Here is a 22,188-nt window from a genome sequence, read left to right on the forward strand (position 1 = left end):
TGAAGATATCAGAGATGTAAGTGAAACAAACCTTATGTTTGTATTGTAATAATGATGTTTGATCTTTCAATTAACTGCACAGTTAGGATATTAAGGTCATAAGTACCCATGTTGCAGAACTAAAAAATAAAAAGGCCATCAATATTGCATTTGGAAGAACAGTGTCACTCATTTTACCAAAATTAAAAAGAAATGTCTGCATTCATTTTAATTTTAATAATCAATGAATGATGAAATAATGGTGCTTATTTGTCCAATGATAGGGATTTTAAACTTCTATGTGAGTACAAACCAATCTGTTAACACTTTCACAGACAATTTTTATCCTTAAGTTAAAGAAAAAGTTATTTTGAAATCCACCTTGTTTTCTAATTAATCTTCACCTGCTCTTTCTTTTACCAGGTTCTTTCTTTATTCAGGTTTCCATTTTCTATGAGTTTATCAGGTGATAGAGGCAGGTGAACACAGTTACAAAATGCATATGTTGTAACAATGTAGGTTTTGCCATGGTATCAGAGAATTTTTTGCTGTGAGTTGACAGAAGTTGTTAGACATGATTCTATTAATTGCATGAAGACTCCTGTGTCTTGATGAACTGCCTACCAAACTTTGCTATTCTCTCATAGTACCTTTAATTGATACAGACTCCAGATGCAACTTCTGATGCATAGGGCATGTCAAGTATCATTTATATTTAAAGTAGCAGTAAGCAATGTACCTATTGTATATTAACGATGCAGGTAGTGTGACACTGAACTATGGATATACAAAACTTCAACCCGAAATGCATCAGATCAACCCCCTCTCCCCCAGATGCGATCAATCAAGTCCTGGAAACACAAAAACAGCCTCTAAGTCTATATGACAAGCCAGGTGCAGGAATGCCTCAAACAAACATAATTAACAGAGTTTGGACAGTCTGACCGGAACAGAGCCCTCTGTTTGTCATGGACCATTTCATGTGTGCCAGGTGATTCCACTCATCTCCTTGGTTTCTTTGTAAAATTATATTCAATTTCTTGCTAGAATATAATGGTGACAATGACTTAGCCAGATACTTTGATTTCATTTTTTATCTTGTTTTATGTTTTGTTCACTTATGTGTACTTTTGTGTACTTGTCTTTAGACAGAGTCATCTCGTGGGACAATAAACAGATGGGAATTTCTTAGACAAACATTATTAACATAGTTTGGACAGGCTGACCAGATTTGTCTTGAACCATTTTTCTAAGTATCAGCTGCTTGCTGTGTTCTCCTGTTTTATTTTTTGTTCAGCAGGTTAATTCTTTTGTAATATGTACTATCATAGATTTGTTTGGACGCAGCAATGACTCCCAATAATTGTTCTTGATGCTTTGACTCTTTCAGACTGTCATGGTGAATTTTATACCATTTCTAAGTATAATCAACTTGATAGAACATATTTACTGTTACAAACTGGGTAAGGTGCTTATGGACCCTTTGGTGAAATTTGTGCCACTTCTTTGAATAGTTAACTTGCTAGAACACATTAACAGTTACTAATTGTGCAAGGTGCTTTGGAACTTCCTTTGTCATTTGATAAACTAAACCTGCTTTGACAAGCCTGGGACAACAAAACAGCGGGTTCTTTTACACTTTTATTTGGAATACTTAGTTTGATGTTTTGTTCAGCTTCAGTATGCATTGAGGTTAGTAGACTTGTCACATTCTTGGACATTCAACAATATGTGTCTTAATTTTATTATTGTCATTGTTATGTGTCAGACTGTGGTTCTCCAGTCTGGCAGTACCTGACAGAATTTTAGAGAAACCTTGACATAAATTCCCGTACAAAATTGTTTGAACTGTTGTTAAAGTGCATGTTAATTTGTTTAAAAAAAATATGCACTCTACAGTAGAATGAGATGTTTAAAACAGCAGCTGCAACTCCAGTATTCCAAAACAAAATTAATGTCATCTCCTCCAGTTAAAATAATAGTTCCAAAGTTTTCGAATGCTTCAGTTTTTTCTTTGAGTAAATATTCATGGTGGAATTTAGTTTTCTGAGAACAAATCATTCAAGGTTGAATTATAAGTGGTTGCTTAGCTCTTGTATTTAGAGATGTGCACCTGTTTCTGTATTCTCAAAGACTTGGAATAATTCCCTTATCACAAACAAAATTTGTAGAAAGATAAACAGAAGTCTCAGTTTCTGGGTTTTTTTTGCAACTTCTTATACCTAGGATTTTTCCAGCTTTTTTAGCATTTCGTCATTTAATCATCCTACAGATCTATTTTTAGCTAATACGTTTTTTTTGTAGCCTTGCCTTTATTGTTTTCGTCCCGAGTTTGTAGGCTTGCAAAACCTTTTTATTTTTGGCCATAGCTAAATCACTGTTTTAGATATTCGAATGAAACAATTGTACACATAGATGCCATAGAACATACACTCATGTCCCCACAGTACTGCAAGGCCCATAACTCTGACACTTATTTCCCCACAGTACAGCAAGGCGCATAACTCTGACACTCATGTCCCCACAGTACTGCAAGGCCCATAACTCTGACACTCATGTCCCCACAGTACTGCAAGGCGCATAACTCTGACACTCATGTCCCCACAGTACTGCAAGTCCCATAACTCTGACACTCATGTCCCCACAGTACTGCAAGGCCCATAACTCTGACACTCATGTCCCCACAGTACTGCAAGGCCCATAACTCTGACACTCATGTCCCCACGGTACTGCAAGGCCCATAACTCTGACACTCATGTCCCCACGGTACTGCAAGGCCCATAACTCTGACACTCATGTCCCCACAGTACTGCAAGGCCCATAACTCTGACACTTATGTCCCCACAGTACTGCAAGGCGCATAACTCTGACACTTATGTCCCCACAGTACTGCAAGGCCCATAACTCTGACACTCATGTCCCCACAGTACTGCAAGGCCCATAACTCTGACCCTCATGTCCTCACAGTACTGCAAGGCCCATAACTCTGACACTCATGTCCCCACAGTACTGCAAGGCCCTTAACTCTGACACTCATGTCCCCACAGTACTGCAAGGCCCATAACTCTGACATTATTGATGGTTTAGTTATACCGGCTTTGAAAAACAACTGATCAACATTGGTGTACTTTCCACAGCCCACTTGTAACAGTATGATTTCTCAAAGAGTTGAATGACTCTGAATTTTAAGAATTTTATTGCAAAAATAATGCAAAGGATAAAATATTATAAGGTACATATAAACGAATGGTAAAGCTGAGAGCACCAGCATTTATTCAGAGTTGTCGTTTTTTCGTGCAGATTGCATTCATTTCCCAGGTTCCTCAGATTTGAAAGTTTGGAATTTGAACTCTGCACTCTGCAATTGATTTTAGAATGTTGTGTATCTGGTTTGTGCTATTTTAAACAACTATGACAGGTGCTTCAGAGGTGGTTTATGTGCAGGGAGATTCCTGCTGGGTGCTACAGCCTTTGAAGTTGATTTTTGCTTCTCTACAATTTATTTTTGAAGAAATGTCAATTTTTTAATGGATATAGTTGTGATGTTCATGCAGCTTTCAGGCATGGGTTAGTGTTGTCAGAGTGTTTTGTGCTGTTCACACTCAACTTCCCACAAGTGTATACATACAGAAACTCATTCTAGATTCACAATACACCAAGAGTTGTGCCCCTTGATGGACAGGAAGAAGTTGCAATGTCATGAAAACAAATCAAATGAGTAATTTGGGTTGTACCAGTCTTATTCTGTGGGAAATTATTTTACTTAAAATCATCAGACATTTAGTCATTTGGTGACTAAGCATTAAGTTTGTTTTATAATGAATTGTAGAATTTCAGAGAAATCCAAAAGAGTTGTGGAGGTTATTTTAAAAGACCTGGGATTTTATGTAAATATTTATATTACCATCATAGCCACCCATAAAGAATCCAATTATAACATAAGCCTGGAAGTCGTTCCTGCTCTAGCTTTGAATAACTCATTATTTTTTGCTGCTGGCATTCCAAAAATACAGCCAGTTGCTCATCAGCAGTTTTGAGATGGTTTTCGACATATATTCACATAGTTTTCCCAGGTAGATGAGACTATATGTCTTTGATGAAGTATTACACAGGCTCTTGACTAAGGTAGTACTTAATTGATGTATGTTCTTGACAAAGAAATTGTACACTGCTTGTGCCATGGTTTGTAATTGGGTGTGACGGTAGGAATATATTAACTTGAAAGAACAAAAATTATAACAGCATTTTGTGTGGGTGGGGTAAACAAGTTTTTGTGTGGGTGGGGTAAACAAGTTTTTGTGTGGGTGGGGTAGCCTGTAAAATTGCTCATTGTCTTGAAGATAAGGTGATAAAGTTGTCAGATAAAGCAGGTATATTTAGCATGATTTAGGAGCTTGGCATTACAATAAATTTAGGTTGCAAAAACTTGAAGCATATTTCTATTATGTTAGGTAATGCATTTGGCAATTCAAGCATCAGCTGATTCAGCACTTTAATACATCTAAAGATTGTGGAAAAAGTTAAATGAACTTATGTCAAGTCACTCTCCTCGGCACCATGTTGCATGAGAGTGTGGTCTTGTGTTGTGGGGGAAATGGGAAGTACCTGGTGTAAACCCACTCATCAGACTTGATGACCACAAACCAAACTCACATATGCCCAGGCTGGGAATTGAACCTATGACTCCTTAGTGAGAAGTGAGTGTGCTTACCAATGTTCATACCGGATAACCTTAGCTTGTATGGAGTGGAATGGTTTAGTGATTATTAGTTATCGACATCCGTGGCTCACAGAAAAGTTCTCTGCTTCCTGAAGGCATAGGGAGCAGCGTTAAAAAGGCGCACAATATAGTTTCATGCTAAAAATGTTTTTATTTTAATGCATTATAGTGTTAAACTCATTTGAATTTAATTATCAAAACAAAAATTTGCAAATGATTGAGGTACAGATAAAAAAATTATTAGTGATTTTTTGGCGCTTTTTTAAACTTGGGATTTGGGGCACGTAGCTATTTATTAAAAAAAAACATTTATAAAGGCTAATCCTTTTTATCTTTAACTATGTCATAGCTTTTTTTTATTTCATCTCTTAAGTCAAATGAGTTAAACATGATTTTGCATTATAATTAAAAAATAATTGCATCAGCCTGTGTGCACCTTTTATTGACACACTTTCTGTTTTCTACACACAAAAAAACCTTGCCCAATTCGGATTTTATTTGTTGTTACTGAAAATTTATTACAAATCAATTGCAGATTTAAAATTATGAATTTATTTGATTTCAGATGTGAATGCCAATGGTTTACAAAGTTCTACACAATATGGGGTCGACAGTTTTCGAGTAACGCAACCAGATCATACACAAGGTCCGGTTGACGGGGGTTTATACGCGCAAGTAAACAAGCGGAAACTTGAGTCGCAAATTATTACGAACGGGACCAGCACCAGGCAACAAAATGGCGGCTCGTACACCTCGAGTCTAGATTCCGGTATTTCTGCATTCTCTGGTATTGTCACCTTTTGTTCTATTGTTGTTGAAATGTGTCAAATCACAGGATGTTTGGCCCTAAATTAGACTCAACGCAAGACACAAGTATCTCCAATTTATTTTTTATGGTGAATTACATCCATCTTGCTCTAACTCTCATATATTGTAGATCAATTTATTCTGAGTGCAATTATAAATGATTAAAAATAAAAAAAATGGAAAGATCCGATTTTGGGTCACATGTCCTGTGGTACGATACTGATGTTGTAATAGCATTTTTGATTCAACGGCCTTAACAATTTCAGTGGCTATAAATATTTTGATTAAAAAACATAAGTTTTTGTCTTTACTACAGTATTAAAGTCAGGTTAATTTAATAAGAGGTTAGGTGCCCTTGTTTGGTCTCAATCTTATTATGTTGGAATTTTATGTCTTTATGTAAACTGGTAAACATGTGATAATGCAATTTCTTTGAAAGTACAAAAAAGCAGAACAGTGGTTAAACCTTCTTTTTTTAAAAAGTGTAAAATAAAAAAGATTGTAATAAAATTGGTGAGGCAGACAAGATGAGACATTTTGTTATAGCCTGTGCTTGCTGTAATATTGTTTTTGGAGTTGCATGATTTTGTCAAGATTTTTCTTGACCATATCTGTAGGCTGCTAAAAAAGAATGACGACAACTCATGCTATTTTAAAACTTTGGCCGTGTCGTTATTAAAGCTGCGCTCTCACAGATTGACCGTTTTGAAAACTTTTTTTATTTGATTATCAAGGAATGAGCCAATATTTCGTGATACATGCCTGCTGACATTTAAGATCGCAGTGTTTCATCTTTACGTTCATAAATTGATGTTTTATAGCTTTAATAAATTTTCGACAGTTTTTCAACATTTCAGATCTGTTACACTGAAAGTTATCCTACATGACTGAATTAATTGCATTGATATAAAAATTGACTGATTCTGAGACAAAAATGTCAAAAAATGTCAATCTGTGAGAGTGCAGCTTTTAAAGTATAAATTAGGAATACTGAGAAAAATCAAAGTCTGGTTAACTTGACATAGAATTGTCTGATCTGTATTTTGTGACATGTTCCTGTGTATTTTAATTACCTCTCTGCTAGTAAGAGATTCCATATCATGTTGTCTGTATTTGTTGTGATTTTTCCTTGATGATATAGAATGTTTTCAAATTTTTGCCACATTCCTTAAATATACTACATATACTTAAATTTTCTACTAGTAAGCTACGTTGTTTACAAAATTTTGTTATAACTCAAGGACTGGTATGCACTACTTCTTTCAACGAATATTATCTACATTCATATAATGTTGTATAAAGTTTACCTTTTATGGCAACATCAGATTTTATACACAATTAATGGGCGGCTGTTTACTGGTTGACAGTGTTGTGGTTAACTGTACGGCATGAACATATAGGCAGATTGTGGTAAAACATTAATAAAAGTTGAAATGCATGAACATTGTTGATTTATGATGGAAATTCCTTATAATTGCTCAGCTGTATGTCATGGTTCAAGATTTCACGATAAAATCAAAAATGCAATTCTTTAAAATTGAGTTGGGTTAAAGTTTTTGATAATTTTTTCATGAAGTAGTGATTTGACATAAGATGAGATTTTATATTTTCTAAACTCATTTGTCTAGTTGGTTTTGAAGAAGAAGCAAAAATGAGTTGTTGTTTTTTTTAATATCAATTGTTTTACAAATTATGTTGAAAATATTTTACTTCAGTTGAATTACCTCCCTTTCTTCGGTCAAAATGTTTTTCTTTGTCCTATACACATATTTTTCTGCCATCTATAGAATGTATATCTTCCAATTCATGTTCTATCCCTTAGTATGTTTTATTATATTCGGAATTTAAAATTACCTCCCTTGAAAAGTTTATCAAAATGTAATAACAAAATTAATTGCCTCCCTTTTCCATTATTCAGATTTTTATTTTTCCCTATGCCAAAACTGATATGTAAGGTATTCCTTAATTTACATCAAAATTATCCTTCTAAAGCAATCTTCCTCATGACTTGCTTATAGTCCATTTTGCAGAATTCTACGCTGCATTTTTCTGCATTGCCTTGATTTATTTTAATATGAAGTAAATGAAAAATCTCACATGAATTTTTAGACATTCAAGCAATTCAGTGCAAAATCGGGCATAGTTAGGTATCCTCTGAGAGGCCTATGTCAACAAAGAAAGAATTTTAGGTCTAGGTGTAAAATTAGATTGTAATTTTAAATAGAAGCAAAAGGAAAACTCTGTTTGCACCATTGGTAATGTTCTAACTCCACGTTCTCATCTACTTTCAGTGCCTGTTGGCTCCACCACACACAAAACCACGAGCAGCGAGAATTGGTCGTACAGGAAGGAGGAGATGAATAAGCAGCCAGTATCATCTTACTCGAGCATGAGTAAATCGTACAGCTCGTCTGCGAGCCCTCGATCCGGCAAGGTCGCGCTTGACGAGCAGACACAACTCGATCAGATTTTGAGTGACTTACTGAGTGATCAGGCGTTTGTGAGTCAGAAATCTTCTCCTGGAACGCGGAGTTTTAGGACTGTGGAGGAGCATACGAATCCTGAGGGAAATATTGTTGTTCAGCGCGGGGATGTTACGTATAAAATCCCGGAAGTGAGGAGCGAGAAGCAATATTCTGTGAAAACTGAAAGTAGGACAGTTATGGAAGATAAGTACAAGCCAGTGAATGCATTTACGTATACGCCTTCTTCGCCTGAGATGTCAAGGTCGTTTGATGGAGTTCGAAGCCCAACGAGCCCTAAGGCTCCATACAAAGTGGACTATGACAACAACTATAAAAAGGAGTCTTATAACTACCAAGCTAATGGACCTTCCTCCCTTAGTGATGGTGAACACTCGTTGTCATGGCTTCAGCAGCAACAGGCGAAATTACGCGAGAAGAGTGTAGAACGTGACCCAAGACGGGAAAGAAATGAACAAATGCTTATTGAGGAACTGAAAAAATCTCAGACACAGAACAAATACTTTCAGAAAAAAAGTGAGGACGATTCAATGTCTAAAGTTTCGTCTTCTTCGTTACAAAATGGACCGACTAGTCCCTACAGTTACACCGTTTCACGCACTCACACATACGATACAGATAAGTCTCCAAACGAGCGAGCTTTTCCTCCCCATGACAGTATACCCATGGCCCATTCTCACACAACATACATCACAGAACAACAATCATCTACGACATCAAAAGTTTCAAACAAACCTCCACCATCCCCCAGTTTGCAACGGTCTGTAGCTCCGTCGATGCATTCACCTCCTCCGGTTCCTCCACCACAGCGAACGAGCAGTCGTGACTACATGCAACAACAACAGCATCAGCAACAACAGCATACGCGAAACCGCTCCTACAGTGGCGGGGCGTACCAACAGCAGTCGTCAAATGCGTGGAAAAGTGAGACTCACGCTCAACCGAGGGTTGTTCAGAGACATAACTCTGAGTCAGCATATGACAGAGATCATTTTGAACGCCAGCAGACTAACAAGCAATTCGTAACTCCCCCGATTTCACCACGTTCAGTGTCGCCCCATACTTTTCAGTCATACAAAACTGTGTATAAAACCATACACCACAAAGATGAAGATGAACCCGATTTTTCGCAGCCTCAGATGGAAGTGAAAATGGAGAAACAAATCCAGAAAGAACAACACATGCATCAACAGCAACAGCAACAGCAGCAGCATGATTCAAATAAGCCCCACTACATCACAGAGGTCATTGTGCAGAGAACAGGTGGTGCTGGTGAGTTGAAATATTTTGTTGTAGTATTTGCAAAAGTTTCTTAAAAAGATGGTGAACATGCATTTTTAAAGCAAACATAGTTAAGTGCACTAAAGTCTTAGCTAAAGACTTGTTCAGATTTGTTTTATAAATTATGAATGCTGTTATAAACTTATAGAGATAAACATGTTCTAATTTTGTTGAACTAGTATAATCTGTAAAGGAAACAAACCCAATGTTGATTCATATCGACTTGCATAGTGTTCTTCGATACAGGTAATGTATGATTGTCAATAGGCTGGTAACATACTTATTATTATAACATGAATTTTCATTGCTTACGTTCGGTACAGATTCAAAGAACAGCACTTTGAACAGAAGTGCCGAGTTGGATCGCGAAACTGATAACCGATTGGACGCCCTTGAAAAATCTCTACAAGCTGCGTCACACTCCATAATACAGAATCAACCTACTTGGCAACAACAACAACAACAGAATGTTGTCAGGCAAGAAACGCGTCAGTACGAAACGCGTACATATGAAACACGAAGCGAACAGCAAAGGCGTGAACATAAAACGGAACAGCAGACCGTGAGTAACGGTGGCTACCCTCGCAGCATGTCCCCCGTGTGGGATAATTTCCCAGTTGAGCATGTAAGCAGTCCCTCTCACTAATGTACTAATGAAGTTATGAGAGCAAAGTTTAATCCTCGTGCTATTTTTCGATGAAACTAATATTGGTGTTTATCTAATGCAGATTTACGGGAATTTTTTCACATTCAGTCATAGATATGTTTATATCCAATCTAAGGTCCCTTAAATTCTTCAAACCCAGTTGCTTATAATGGGCTTTGCCTACTATCACCCCCCACCAAGGTGCTGCTCTGTACCGGCTAAAGGGCCCAACACCTCTCGCTGTACCGGCGCTGTAAAGTTCACGGATTCTGCTGTCTGTCATCGTCACCCTTGAATTAAGAATAACTATATAGTAGTGATATTGATAAGGAGAGTGATCAAACCAACGAAGAGGCCATACCAAAAAATTTGACCTAAAAAATGAACTGAATGCCACCTCTGAAATATCATGCCACCTGAAATATTACCACCCCTGAAATGTCAACTAAGAAATAATGCCACCCCTGAAATGTCAACTAAGAAATAATGCCACCCCTGAAATGTCAAGATAGGCAAAATGGTTCATCTGCAAAATATATTGATAAAGTTGTGTGTAATCTGTTGGCCCAATTCCTTCACAGATTAATACTTTGCTCTCAGAACTCATAGACTGATTCTCAAGTCTTATTTTGGAATTTTGTTCTTTGATATGAATTCTGATACAAACTGAATGGTAAATGTATAATGGAAGAAGTATACCTGAGAATCAGTCTGAATTATACTCTGCTTGTTTGATTAATACTTTAATAGGTAACTTTACTCTTAGTTTTTGTTTTCTTTGCCTTGATGTTTAGTTGATTAAATTCTCATCCTCTGGTATGCTGACAATCTGCAATACTCCCATAACTTTATTGTGGTCTAAGGGAAGTAACTGCTGCAAAAACAAATTGAATTGTTCTATGTAGTTGCCTCCCTTAAACAAATGGGGAAAAACCTGCTTGGTTTTCTAAAATTTTAAGTTGCTGTTCCATATATCAGGCTATTTCTTTAACTTTGCTATGAAACTTGTGTCAATAATTTATAATATATCCATGCAATATTGTGATGGTTGCTTTGTTAATTAAATTCCTTGTGTTTAAGATGGAAAATACATGTATGTGTAAAAGATGTCTCCAAGCAAATAGCATGCATAACCTCCTATATAAAACTTGATAATATTAATAAAATCAAAATATATTTTTCAAATTAAATTGCACAATAATTCTAAGGCTATGATTTAAAAAAATAACTTGTTCTTTCTTCTATTGAACAAATATTTAGATTGCTTTCTAAATAAAATATGTTGCATTTGGAAAATATATTTTACAATTGGTCTAAACTGATTAATAAATATAAATGATACACCCAATTATGGCAAATTTGGCTTTATAAAAATAGTCCTGTGATGCGAAAAGTTAAACACCAGGAAATTTCATCATCTCCTTTTCAAGAGTAATGATAATGATTATCTCCCTTGATGATTTAAATTGATACTACAAGATTTACTTCCCTTAAGTAAACAGCATAAGTTTAAAGTTACTTAATTGTCATATAAATTAACTAGTTTGCCCAATTGATCAACCACATTTTCTTAATTTACTACAAACTTGGATGGTTAGCATTACAAACTTATTCATAGCAGCTTTTGATAAACATACTGTGCCATAAATGAATTGTTAAGGCATACCATCACATAAACCTCCCATAAGGCCAAAAATAATAAAAGTTTGTTGGTGTTTCCCATGCAACTCACACCAAATACCCAAGGTCTGAAAGTTTTTTTAAAGTGACACTCTTATTCAAAATCAATACATACACATGTTAAACAAACATTAATTTTGAGTGATACACCCTCAACTACTTACTAAATAATGCATTTATGGAAAATATTAATTACTATTAACAATATTATAACCGTGTATTTAATAGCTGAAAACCAAAAAATATTAAATGATTGTTGAATGCTAAAAGATTTACTGCGATCTACTTTGGTCTCATAAGGTAGAAATGCAATACCATGTTTTCTGAACATTTCTTTTCAATTCAAGTTGGTAACCTTCATAAGCATCATTGTTTTTGACATTTATTCATCCTTTTTTGTATATTAAAACAAATGTATCAAATATGTTTAATCATATTTGGGAGTAATAGGGCATCTTTAAGCTTCATCAATGGTCTTTTTGTGTTTTCATTATGAAATTAAGCAGTTAGGAAGTAAAATGAAAAAAAATATATATATACCTACCTACTCCTTAAAATGTGTGTACACCTAGTGTAGGGAATCCTCGAACCATCTACATGTAGTTGTTAATTAAGGCAATATAGATGTGCAGGAGGGAAATGGGGCAGAGAGCGAAGAAGAATTTAATAATGGTGTATATATACAAAATAAGATGTAAGATAAACAGGGCTGTCTTTAGTTGGGCCGAATGCTGTGTTTATGTTGTAAATTGTTTATAAATTTGAGCCGCTGGCCTTTAAAAAGGTCAGATGGTGTACATGGTTATATACATTTAAAGGTTTGGGCTTGATTCATTGTTATTTGCCGCTGAATTTTTCAGGAAAAGTATCGAAAAAAAGCTCAATATTATTTACTTAATGCAATGAAATATTGCAAAAATGTTGCAAATTGTAATGAGAATTCAATGTTAAAGGATCATTAAAATTTTATTGGATTTTGGTTTTGCGAGGTATGTTTACCCAAAGCTCTATGGTTTTATTGTATACTGTAAATTTTGCGTAAAAGGTAAACATTACATTATTGAAAATTTACTATCAAGATTAATTGGAATGTTTATTGAAAACATTTAAAACTAATTTGTTATGTAACAGGAAAAAACAAAGACTAATATGGATTAAATCTAATGGAAGAATAATAGTCTATTGTAACCGTAGTTCAGGTGAACTATAAAATTTCAGTTTTGTGATGATTGCAAAGTAAACACACTGAACAGTGAAATCATGGCAGGTTAACATCTAAATGGCCTTGTGGAGCTAATATACACTTAAGTACCCTCAGGTTACAATAAATATCACAGCCAATCTAAACTTAAAACAGGAAAATTGTGTGTCGATAACCAACCATTTTTGTGTCTTAGTGTGTATGCTAGCTAAATAGTGTACCTGACTTTGGATAAAGGCTTTAAAGGAGTAAATTTATATTTCAATGTATATTTTGGAGTGAATAAAAGTTTGATATACATTGTTACCAGGTAGGTTTATAAACGGCATGAAAAAATGAGGGAGGAACTAGGTCAACTAGAATCTTAGCTTAAATAGGGATGGTATTTGTAACTGCCATAAAGTTAGCTAGTATAGTGGAACATGTATTCAAATGGTAATTATTTTGTGTTTATAAAAGTGTGTTAGTGAAGTTAATAAATTAACATACATGATTTATAAGTTGTGTCAAAAGGGAAAAGCAAGCAGTTGGGAATAAAGATTATCATAAACTTAGGGCACAAACTGAGGACAAAAGTTATTTATTGCAGTTTATGATCATGTAGTGATTTTTTATTTATAATATAAATTGACATTTTGTTTTGAATTGTAACAACTCTCTTTCGCTTGTCCTTTAAATGACAAATTATGACTGGAATGATAATTATCTTTGGATATGTTTGACCTTTTCATTTTTAGGTGAGTAAAATAAAGTATTTTAAAATGATGATGAATTCATATTTATCTGATGAAAATAAGTTTTTAAATTTAACGAAATTTACAAAACAAAACCCTCATAATCATTTAAGGATGCTTTCCGGGATTTAAACAGATTTATCAGTGAAGTAAAAACAACATTACACTGTATCAAACAGTGAAATAACAAATTGATATTTTTCACTGATTTGAAATTTTACCTTGCTCTCACTTTTAAATCGAGCTTCAGCGCGCTCATTGGTGGCATGCAATTTCAAAGACTTAATTTCTTAAAGCATGTTATGTTCGCCTATAATGTTGTGTGCTGCCATGAAAAACAATAATCAACTGTCATTTTCATATCCTTAAATTTTTAGGCATAAAATCGCAATTTATTTCACCTTGTGAACACCAAAAGTACATATAGTTTGGTGCTCACAACGTGAAATATATTGCGTTCTTACACTGTAACTATCAATAATCCTTTATAATGTTCATAAAATGTCAATTTTTATGTAATAACTAAAACAACAACAGTTTTATGATGAAATGTAAACGTTAGAATACTATCACAGCATGCAAATTAAACTAATTTTGAATTGATCCATAATTAAAACACTACTTTTCTAAATGCATAACATTCAACAAAAAGTAAAAGCCATGTACCTTAAAGGTTTACTTCAACCTTATCTGTATAAAAAATCTGGATTTTTTTTCTCACATGTGAAACCAGGTTCAGGTTTAAAGATTTACTCTTCAATCCTAAAGAAACTTCAAATCATTATGCACTTTATATCAGATCTTATTTAAACCTAAAGTAGGTGTTTTAATTACTGCTCATAGAGCATTGAAGTAAGGCATGCCCAAGCTTCATGGATATGTTTAACTCACTTCAAAGGGAATCTAATTTACAGGTGTTGTCTACAAAAGCTACAATTAAAGTAAACCAATAGTGTAGGTGTAAAAAGTTGATGCAAGACTGTATCACATATCTGAATGAATACAAATTATTTAATGCAGTGTTGCAGTCAATTCTGTTTGCTCATTTGATACATTTAATGTCAAAATTACTGAAATCAAAACAGTTTTGAATGAAATTTAACATTTGCTCCACTTAAGTTAACAAACTTAAACTTCTATGCTTGTTCATTTGCTTATTAGCTCTACAAGCTATTATGCTGGTACACTCGCCAGAATAAATGGTGCTACATCAAGCTATTATGCTGGAACATTTGTTAGACTAAATTATTCTACATTTTCCAGATTAAATGGTTCTACATCAAAGTTTGATGATCAAACTAGTATGCTGTTCCATTTGCCAGACAAAATGGTTGTAGTAATATACTGGTACATTTGCCCGACTAGAAGTTCTACATCAAACTATTATGCTGGTACATTTGCCAGACTAAATGGTTCTACATCAAACTATTATGCTGGTACATTTGCCAGACTAAATAGTTCTTTGACAAACTAATATACTGGTATATTTGCCAGACTAAATGGTTATATTTACAAGATGAAATTGTAATACAGTATTCTGTTGAATGTGGATGGAGCATTAACCAGACCAAAGGGTTTCTTCTTGTATTTGTCAGACTAATTATGAATGGTCATTGATACACAATTTTACTACTGAAATGTAAATTGATTTAATTTAAACTTTTGAAGTGACCCCATGCAAAGAATTGTATAGTATACAGCTGTAAGATAAGAAATATTTGAAACATTTTGGTCACTTTAAACTTATTGACCCCAAGCAAAATAGTCAGACAATATTATCAGGGATAATATTGCTATTTTATTACAAGATGAATGTTTGTATAGTCCAATGAGACACACTAATGAAAGTGATAGTGATCTTTTATTGTTGTATGTATAGATAATAGAAATTCATAATGAGTTCATGATTCATTGCTTTTGAAAGGCAATGCTATATCACAGTATGTCACTTTAATATGATTAAAGCTGACTTGTGGTTACCGACTTGCATACAATGTGACTGAATTGTATTCAAATAGTTCATGTTATAAGGTTTGGAGTTTAAAGTGAGTGAACTTAAGCTGTCTTTCCTTATGTTTATTTTGGCAGTTGGATTAAAAAAATATATTTATGAAATAACTAGGAATTGAAAAGGTAAGAGTCTGAGTTACACTATTACAATGTTTTTGTTTCAAAATACATGTAAGAATACATTTTGGCTGAATAATTAAAAGTCTATCTTCACATATACATATAATTATATTTCAAATAAATACTTAATAATAGTGTCTACATTCAGTAATCAAAATTAAACTTTTGGATTGACTGCAAAACATGATTTTGTTTAGGCAACATGGACAATATTAAAAGGAAGCTTTATAGTTAATTATTATATTTTCATAGCCATTTTAATGTAGATCAAATTTCACCCAAACACTTCTGTACAGTGACATTGTGCGTATATTTCATAGCTGTCCCCTATGGGCAATTTACTGTCTTCAAAAATACTCCCAAATTTGACTTGTATTGTTTGATGTTTTGCATGTGAAATAGGTTCATTAAAGGTGTGTTTTTTTTACATAAGACACAAGTGTTTTAATTAAAAGTTTTGTAATTGTAACATGTGTTTTGGATTATTTGATGCTGCTTCAAAAAAAAGAGTTCTGACAGAAAAAAATACAACCTTTGTGAAATCGGAAATCTTCTTGACATTCAAAAGGTATTTGTTGTTTCAAATAAAAAAAATATATACAATAAATTGCTGGAAAAATGGAAAATATTTAATAGTATGATACGCAAATTGTAAATAGTAAATAACTATAGACATTATAAGATTGAACCATTCATTCACTTATTCTGAGAAATATTTTTACTACAAAGTTCCTGGCATGTTTTTGTAAAAGTGCCATGCATATTCATCCAATTTTTAGTTTCATACTGTAATCTGGGACAAATAATACAACGTACCATGCATGACATATCAATTGACTGAAAGTGGATAATGATGGGTTTAAAGTCATGGGGTGTAGCGATGTACATGAATAACTCCACTGTCTAATGTTAGTTCAAGGATGTCTTGTTCTGTCTATCATATACCTATTTAGCATTAGGATGCAACATTTACGCTTGAATATTTGAGCGGATTCTTTAAACCTTTATTAACAAGTCCTATCATTGTTACTACGCTTGGATTTGAAAAAGTCAAACCATGCACTTTTGGATTTGAAAACATGCACTTTTAAGGGTTAACATTGTTTCTTACGATGCTTATTGCATTTTCTATAGTTGAGTCATGTGAACCCAATTTCAGACCAAAATAAACTTTATCATGGTGGCAAAAGTCCAAAACTTGTGGATTATTGAGTCAAAATGTTGTGCGAAACTTGTGATAAATTCATGATTATTCAACATTTTGAATGGATTTACGTACATATCACACACGAAAGGTAAAAATGTGAGAATTCAAATTGATTATTGGTTTGGCTTTTTCAAACATTTGTGGAATAGTTAAAAGTCTAGTTTGCAAGGTTTGTGAAACTTTTTTTCATGATTGAGCAGTTTATGCTTACTTGTGTTGAACTGCATTTGTCAATCAAAATACTCTATTAACACATACCTTAAACTAACAGATTGCTTGTGTATGAACTGAATGAATGGATGGATAAAACAAAGCGTGAAAAAAATATGGTCATAAAAGTAGGTCAAGAACACAAGTAATTAAAATGCATGATGTTTGCTAATACCCGTTCTTTAACTGTTTCGCTTTCTTAATTGTTATTTTGAATAAAAATGAATTTTTGTTACATAATATACAATACTAGTGAATTAAATTACTAAATGCTGTTTTAAAAAAAAATATAGCCATGAAAATTATTCCAAAAATTTTGACATAATTTTTAAATACTAATTCAACAATAATAGCTTGAAATTTGATTGTGTCATTTGCAGAAATGAGATTTGAAAATTAATTGTGTCAGTTGCAGAAATGAAATGTAATAGCAGCTTGAAATGAGATTTGTCAGTTGCAGGAATGGGATCTAATTATAGCTTGAATTTTGATTGTGTCAGTTGCAGAAATGAAATGTAATAGCAGCTTGAAATGAGATTTTGTCAGTTGCAGGAATGGGATCTAATTATAGCTTGAATTTTAATTGTGTCAGTTGCAGAAATGAAATGTAATAGCAGCTTGAAATGAGATTTTGTCAGTTGCAGGAATGGGATCTAATTATAGCTTGAATTTTGATTGTGTCAGTTGCAGAAATGAAATGTAATAGCAGCTTGAAATGAGATTTTGTCAGTTGCAGGAATGGGATCTAATTATAGCTTGAAATCAGATTGTGTCAGTTGCAGAAATGGGCTCTATTTATAGCTTGAATATTGATTGTGTCATTTGCAGAAATGAAATGAAATATAAGCTTGACATTTGATTGTGTCAGTTGCAGAAATGGGATCAAAGACAGATTAAAATTATACCCTATATTTTTTACTTATTGATGTGATTTTAATATAGTTGTATTTGAAACATTTTTGCAATTTATGTTCCTTACCCCTGCAGATTCAACAGAATCAAGCGAACCAACAGCCCCACAAGCTAGAAGTGACTGAGGTGGACAGGATAACCCTGAAGCCAATAGGCCCAGGCATACAGCAACTTGAGCCCGAGGGCTCTGTGCACTCAACTAGCACCCTTGGGCGTGACTCTACCCTGGGGCGGGCAACTACACCCAGTTTCCCCACAAGCCCACAGGCTTCTGCAGGTTAGTTTGTGGTTTATAAATATTTCTATATGGGGTCTAGAATTAGTTTTGTTAAATGTCTCATTTTATTTTTCAATCATCATCATGTCTTAAAAGTCTTCCTGAAAATGTACAGACCCTTAAAGACATTGTTTAGTAAGTTATAAGGAAACATTTGAATTTGTTAAGGATATTTTATGATATCCTGCCTAAAAGTTTTACTTCTGCTGTAAATTTAGTACAAACTTTGAAACTGTCCTATTTTTCCATCAAGGTCATCAATGCTTTTGTAAATCAAAATATATTATTCAGATAATTCAGACTTGAAATGTCTTTCTGAATGGTTTGTACATTTTTTGGATGACTTTATTTCATTGTTTTTCCTGTTTACTTTGATCCCCTTTTATGTAAATGTTTGCCAAATTTTATAGACTGGTGTATTTGATGTGGCAGAAATTATGAATTTATTAATTTCAAACTTGCAAATGTATTTTTTTATGTATATTAAAGTTAGGAAGACAAGTTTTATTAGACTTAAAGTTACGATTGTGGGAATTAAATCTCTTTCCTCTTTTGACAGCTTTTAAGACATTCGGGGAAAAACACCTTAAGATTTGGAAATGTTCAACAGACATTTATGTTAAACCAATGGTGTTGAAATTTTAATTTTATTTCTGAATTTTATCTAAAAATCAGGAATTATATACTAGGCATCTTTCTTAGTTTAATATGTTTCTGGGTCTTTTATCTATTTTTCTATTCTATTAAGGAAATAACAATTATGTAAATAGTTCTTATTGTTTTTATATGTGTCTTATATTCAATGATAGAACATATACTTATTACAAACCTCATGTACTTGTATAATATGCATTGCCACATACTCTTGTATAATACTTGCTCATTCAAAGTCATGTTTTATTAACCAAAAAAGCACTGCAGTGACAGCAATTTTATGCGCTATGTAAATCAAAGTAAAATACAGATCATGTAATTTCATCAGATGTCTAACATGTTGGAGTATTATAACAAAATTTTGAATGATTGAACAGAACCTTTTGATTTTATATTTTATATACATGCAGCGAGTCTCGAAAATTTAAATCTATCAAGTAATATACTTTATGAAAGGGTCTTGAAAATTGGATCATTTAAATCTTACATTTCGATACGGTAATTTGTTTTTGCCAAATTGGTTATCTGACTTTATATTTCATATCTAAAAAGGGGTTTTGGGCAATCAAATTATTTAATCAGATTATTTTGAAACTATAATCATACCCCAACAGGTTAGAAATTACTCTCACAATCCAAATCTACCATAACCTATCATCTGTCATTCTTCATTCTGTCTGTGTCCTGCATTTCTTGCTGCATCAGCTATTAATATCCAAAGTTTTGTAACCAAAGTGATGACCTTGCCTTGTGAATATGTTTGTCATGATATTGTCACGGTAACAGCCTCTCTTTCAATATGTGACCTTGTGATGACCTTGTTACCATAGTAACCATTGGTTTGACCTAGTTTGTGACCTTTGTAATTTTATTTTGCCATTTTTGAACAGAACAGTACATTCAAGCTGTGCATGAGAAAGTTCGTCGGATGTCCATTGGCTCTAACCAATCACTAAATAGTGTTGGTTGCCTTGGTAATGTGAATTTGATTTTAGTTTCCATGGATACCCTTTTAGCCTTTATGTATTCCAGTGTTTTGTCGTTGATGTGCATTTTGAGAGCATGATTATATGTTTATGCATCTTCCTTAGTTATGTTTGCCACAATTAAACAGACTAGCCTTATCTCATTTTTCTGTTGTAACCTTGACCTTGTCCTTTTTAAGTTAAATATCCTTGTTGACCTTTACCAAGCCTTACTGTTGTTTGTTTTCCATTCACCTGTACCCATTGGGAATTAGACCCTGGATGATATTGTAAAAACAGCCTTTAACCTATAATGGATATAATATTTGATTAGTTATTAATATTGAAGCTGCCTTTACCTCCTATGATTGAGGATATAAAAATGTGGAGTGTTAAAATTTAATATTAGGAAATGTTAACGTAAATATGAAACTCCTGTATGGTAGTGAACTAAATGTGAACAGCTATTAATGAACTTAGATTCCTTCTAGTTTCTTGTTTCCTTTACGAGTGATACAACAACAACTTTGATAGCCTGTAGTTTGACATGACATTTCGACCGCCCTTGGTCTTTACTTCCTTTGTTGAACAAAAGAATATATTGAATATCCCAAGTATGGTATGTGGTTAAACATTTATGAAAATTTATATCAGGGAGGTTCAGCATCATATCAATAATGTTACTTAGGTACGAAAAAATGGTGGTGACATTTAAAGTTCAATATTTCATGATTTCCTTTTTACAGATTCATGATTTCAACTTCACAAATTTGTGATTTCAACTTAACAAATACATATCATTCATGAACTTGTGAAATCGTGGAGTTAAAATCATAAAATTGTGCATTTAAAAAATCATGGAATCGTTGAATTCATGAAATCATGAAATGATAAATTTGTTAAGTTAAAATCATGCATTTGTGAATTTGAAATGTCACCACTGGTCATTCATACTTAAGATAACATATCTTTTTGACTGTTTAAAGATCAGTTTTTTTTTTATTTTTACTGAACAGTTTTAAACAAGATGACATTTCAAAATGTTCAGCATGTTCTTTTGTAAATAGACATGACACTGTCCAAATAATTTAACATCTTTTGTAACAATTATTGAACAATTGCTGAAAAAGTAAAATATTATTACAAAGAATGAGAAATGTCAAATATACATCTATCTTAAATCCTGCATGTATTATAAACTGTGTATTTACCTTATCCATATAATGAGTTATAAATTATATTTCATCTTCAATGTAATTGTATAAAATGATGTGAAATTACTCCCATCAGCACTTTCCACTTCACGCTCTGTGATTACAATTTATCATTCTATTTCTGCTTTTCATCTTTACTTTGTAAATGTTGCGATGAAATATTTTTGGGTTTGATTTTATCAATATAATTGATATTGTTGTGTCAATTTCAGTTATTGTCTTGTGATCTGCTTCTTCTTTTAATGATTTGTATGATGTTAAATAGTATAAACTGAATGGTATTCTTGTATTATGAGTAAAAATAGCAAGTGATGAATATTGAATACAGTGTTACTTACAAATCTATAGTTGTTCGAAGTTTAGAGTTTATCTTGTAATCTGTTGCTATGAAAAAATAGAGTAACCAGGGCCCCCATTCAGGTGTTAACACAAATTTATCGTTGGTTTAAGTTAAAATTTTACATTTAAAAAAAACAACCCCCTTTTTCCCCCCGAGTTACCTACACCATCTGTTACAGAGCCGTTGCCAAATTATTCAATAAATACAATTTCTGCAATCTGATGTAATCATACCTGATCTGTCCGATTTTTGCACCCATCCCTAAATCATTTTATTGCAAAAATAATGGTATTCTGTCAGTGACGTTTTCATGTTGGATAAATTTTGGTTGAAGAAGAAAAACACTCAATGTTCATAAATTTCCAGGCGTAACCTTGTTTTTGGCGTAAACTACATTTCAATCATAAAAAATCATTAAGACAGTTATTGCGTTAGTTTTATTGTTGTTAACCTGAGCAGTGTTTACAACTTTGATACCTTTTTAAATCAGGGCCCTGGAGTACTATAGTTTTGCATTTTAGACTTTTCTGTGCATTAATGTTGTATGATGTTGTTACTTTGTAGTCACCCCTCCTTTCCCCTTGACGCCTAGAACTCCGTATGCCAACACGTCATCAGGTATTAGTTTTATTTTATTTTCCATAGATTTCATAGATGTTACCATTATATAATCGTCCTATGTGTGTTCAGAAGAACTTCAGGAGCTAATGCAACACTGTTCATACAGTTATGCATTGTACATTGAGTT

The 22,188-nt window shown here is 33.4% G+C and overlaps 1 protein-coding gene across 8 annotated transcripts in view; it reads left to right on the forward strand.

Moving 5' to 3' along the window:
* Positions 1 to 22,188, forward strand: part of LOC128240721 (tensin-1-like) — a 124,963-nt gene that overhangs the window by 88,059 nt on the left and 14,716 nt on the right. For 2 of the 8 annotated variants that reach the window (XM_052957506.1, XM_052957511.1), the window contains exons 12-17: positions 5,265 to 5,486; positions 7,798 to 9,261; positions 9,594 to 9,895; positions 18,066 to 18,267; positions 19,812 to 19,895; positions 22,005 to 22,058. In XM_052957506.1, the coding sequence (XP_052813466.1) occupies positions 5,265 to 5,486; positions 7,798 to 9,261; positions 9,594 to 9,895; positions 18,066 to 18,267; positions 19,812 to 19,895; positions 22,005 to 22,058 (2,328 nt within the window). The remainder of the gene's footprint in view (positions 1 to 5,264; positions 5,487 to 7,797; positions 9,262 to 9,593; positions 9,896 to 18,065; positions 18,268 to 19,811; positions 19,896 to 22,004; positions 22,059 to 22,188) is intronic. The other 6 variants (XM_052957509.1, XM_052957512.1, XM_052957510.1 and 3 more) reach the window with 4 other exon arrangements.

The sequence above is a fragment of the Mya arenaria genome, chromosome 7 (genome assembly GCF_026914265.1).
Source record: "Mya arenaria isolate MELC-2E11 chromosome 7, ASM2691426v1".
In the NCBI taxonomy this organism is placed as follows: Eukaryota; Metazoa; Mollusca; class Bivalvia; order Myida; family Myidae; genus Mya; species Mya arenaria.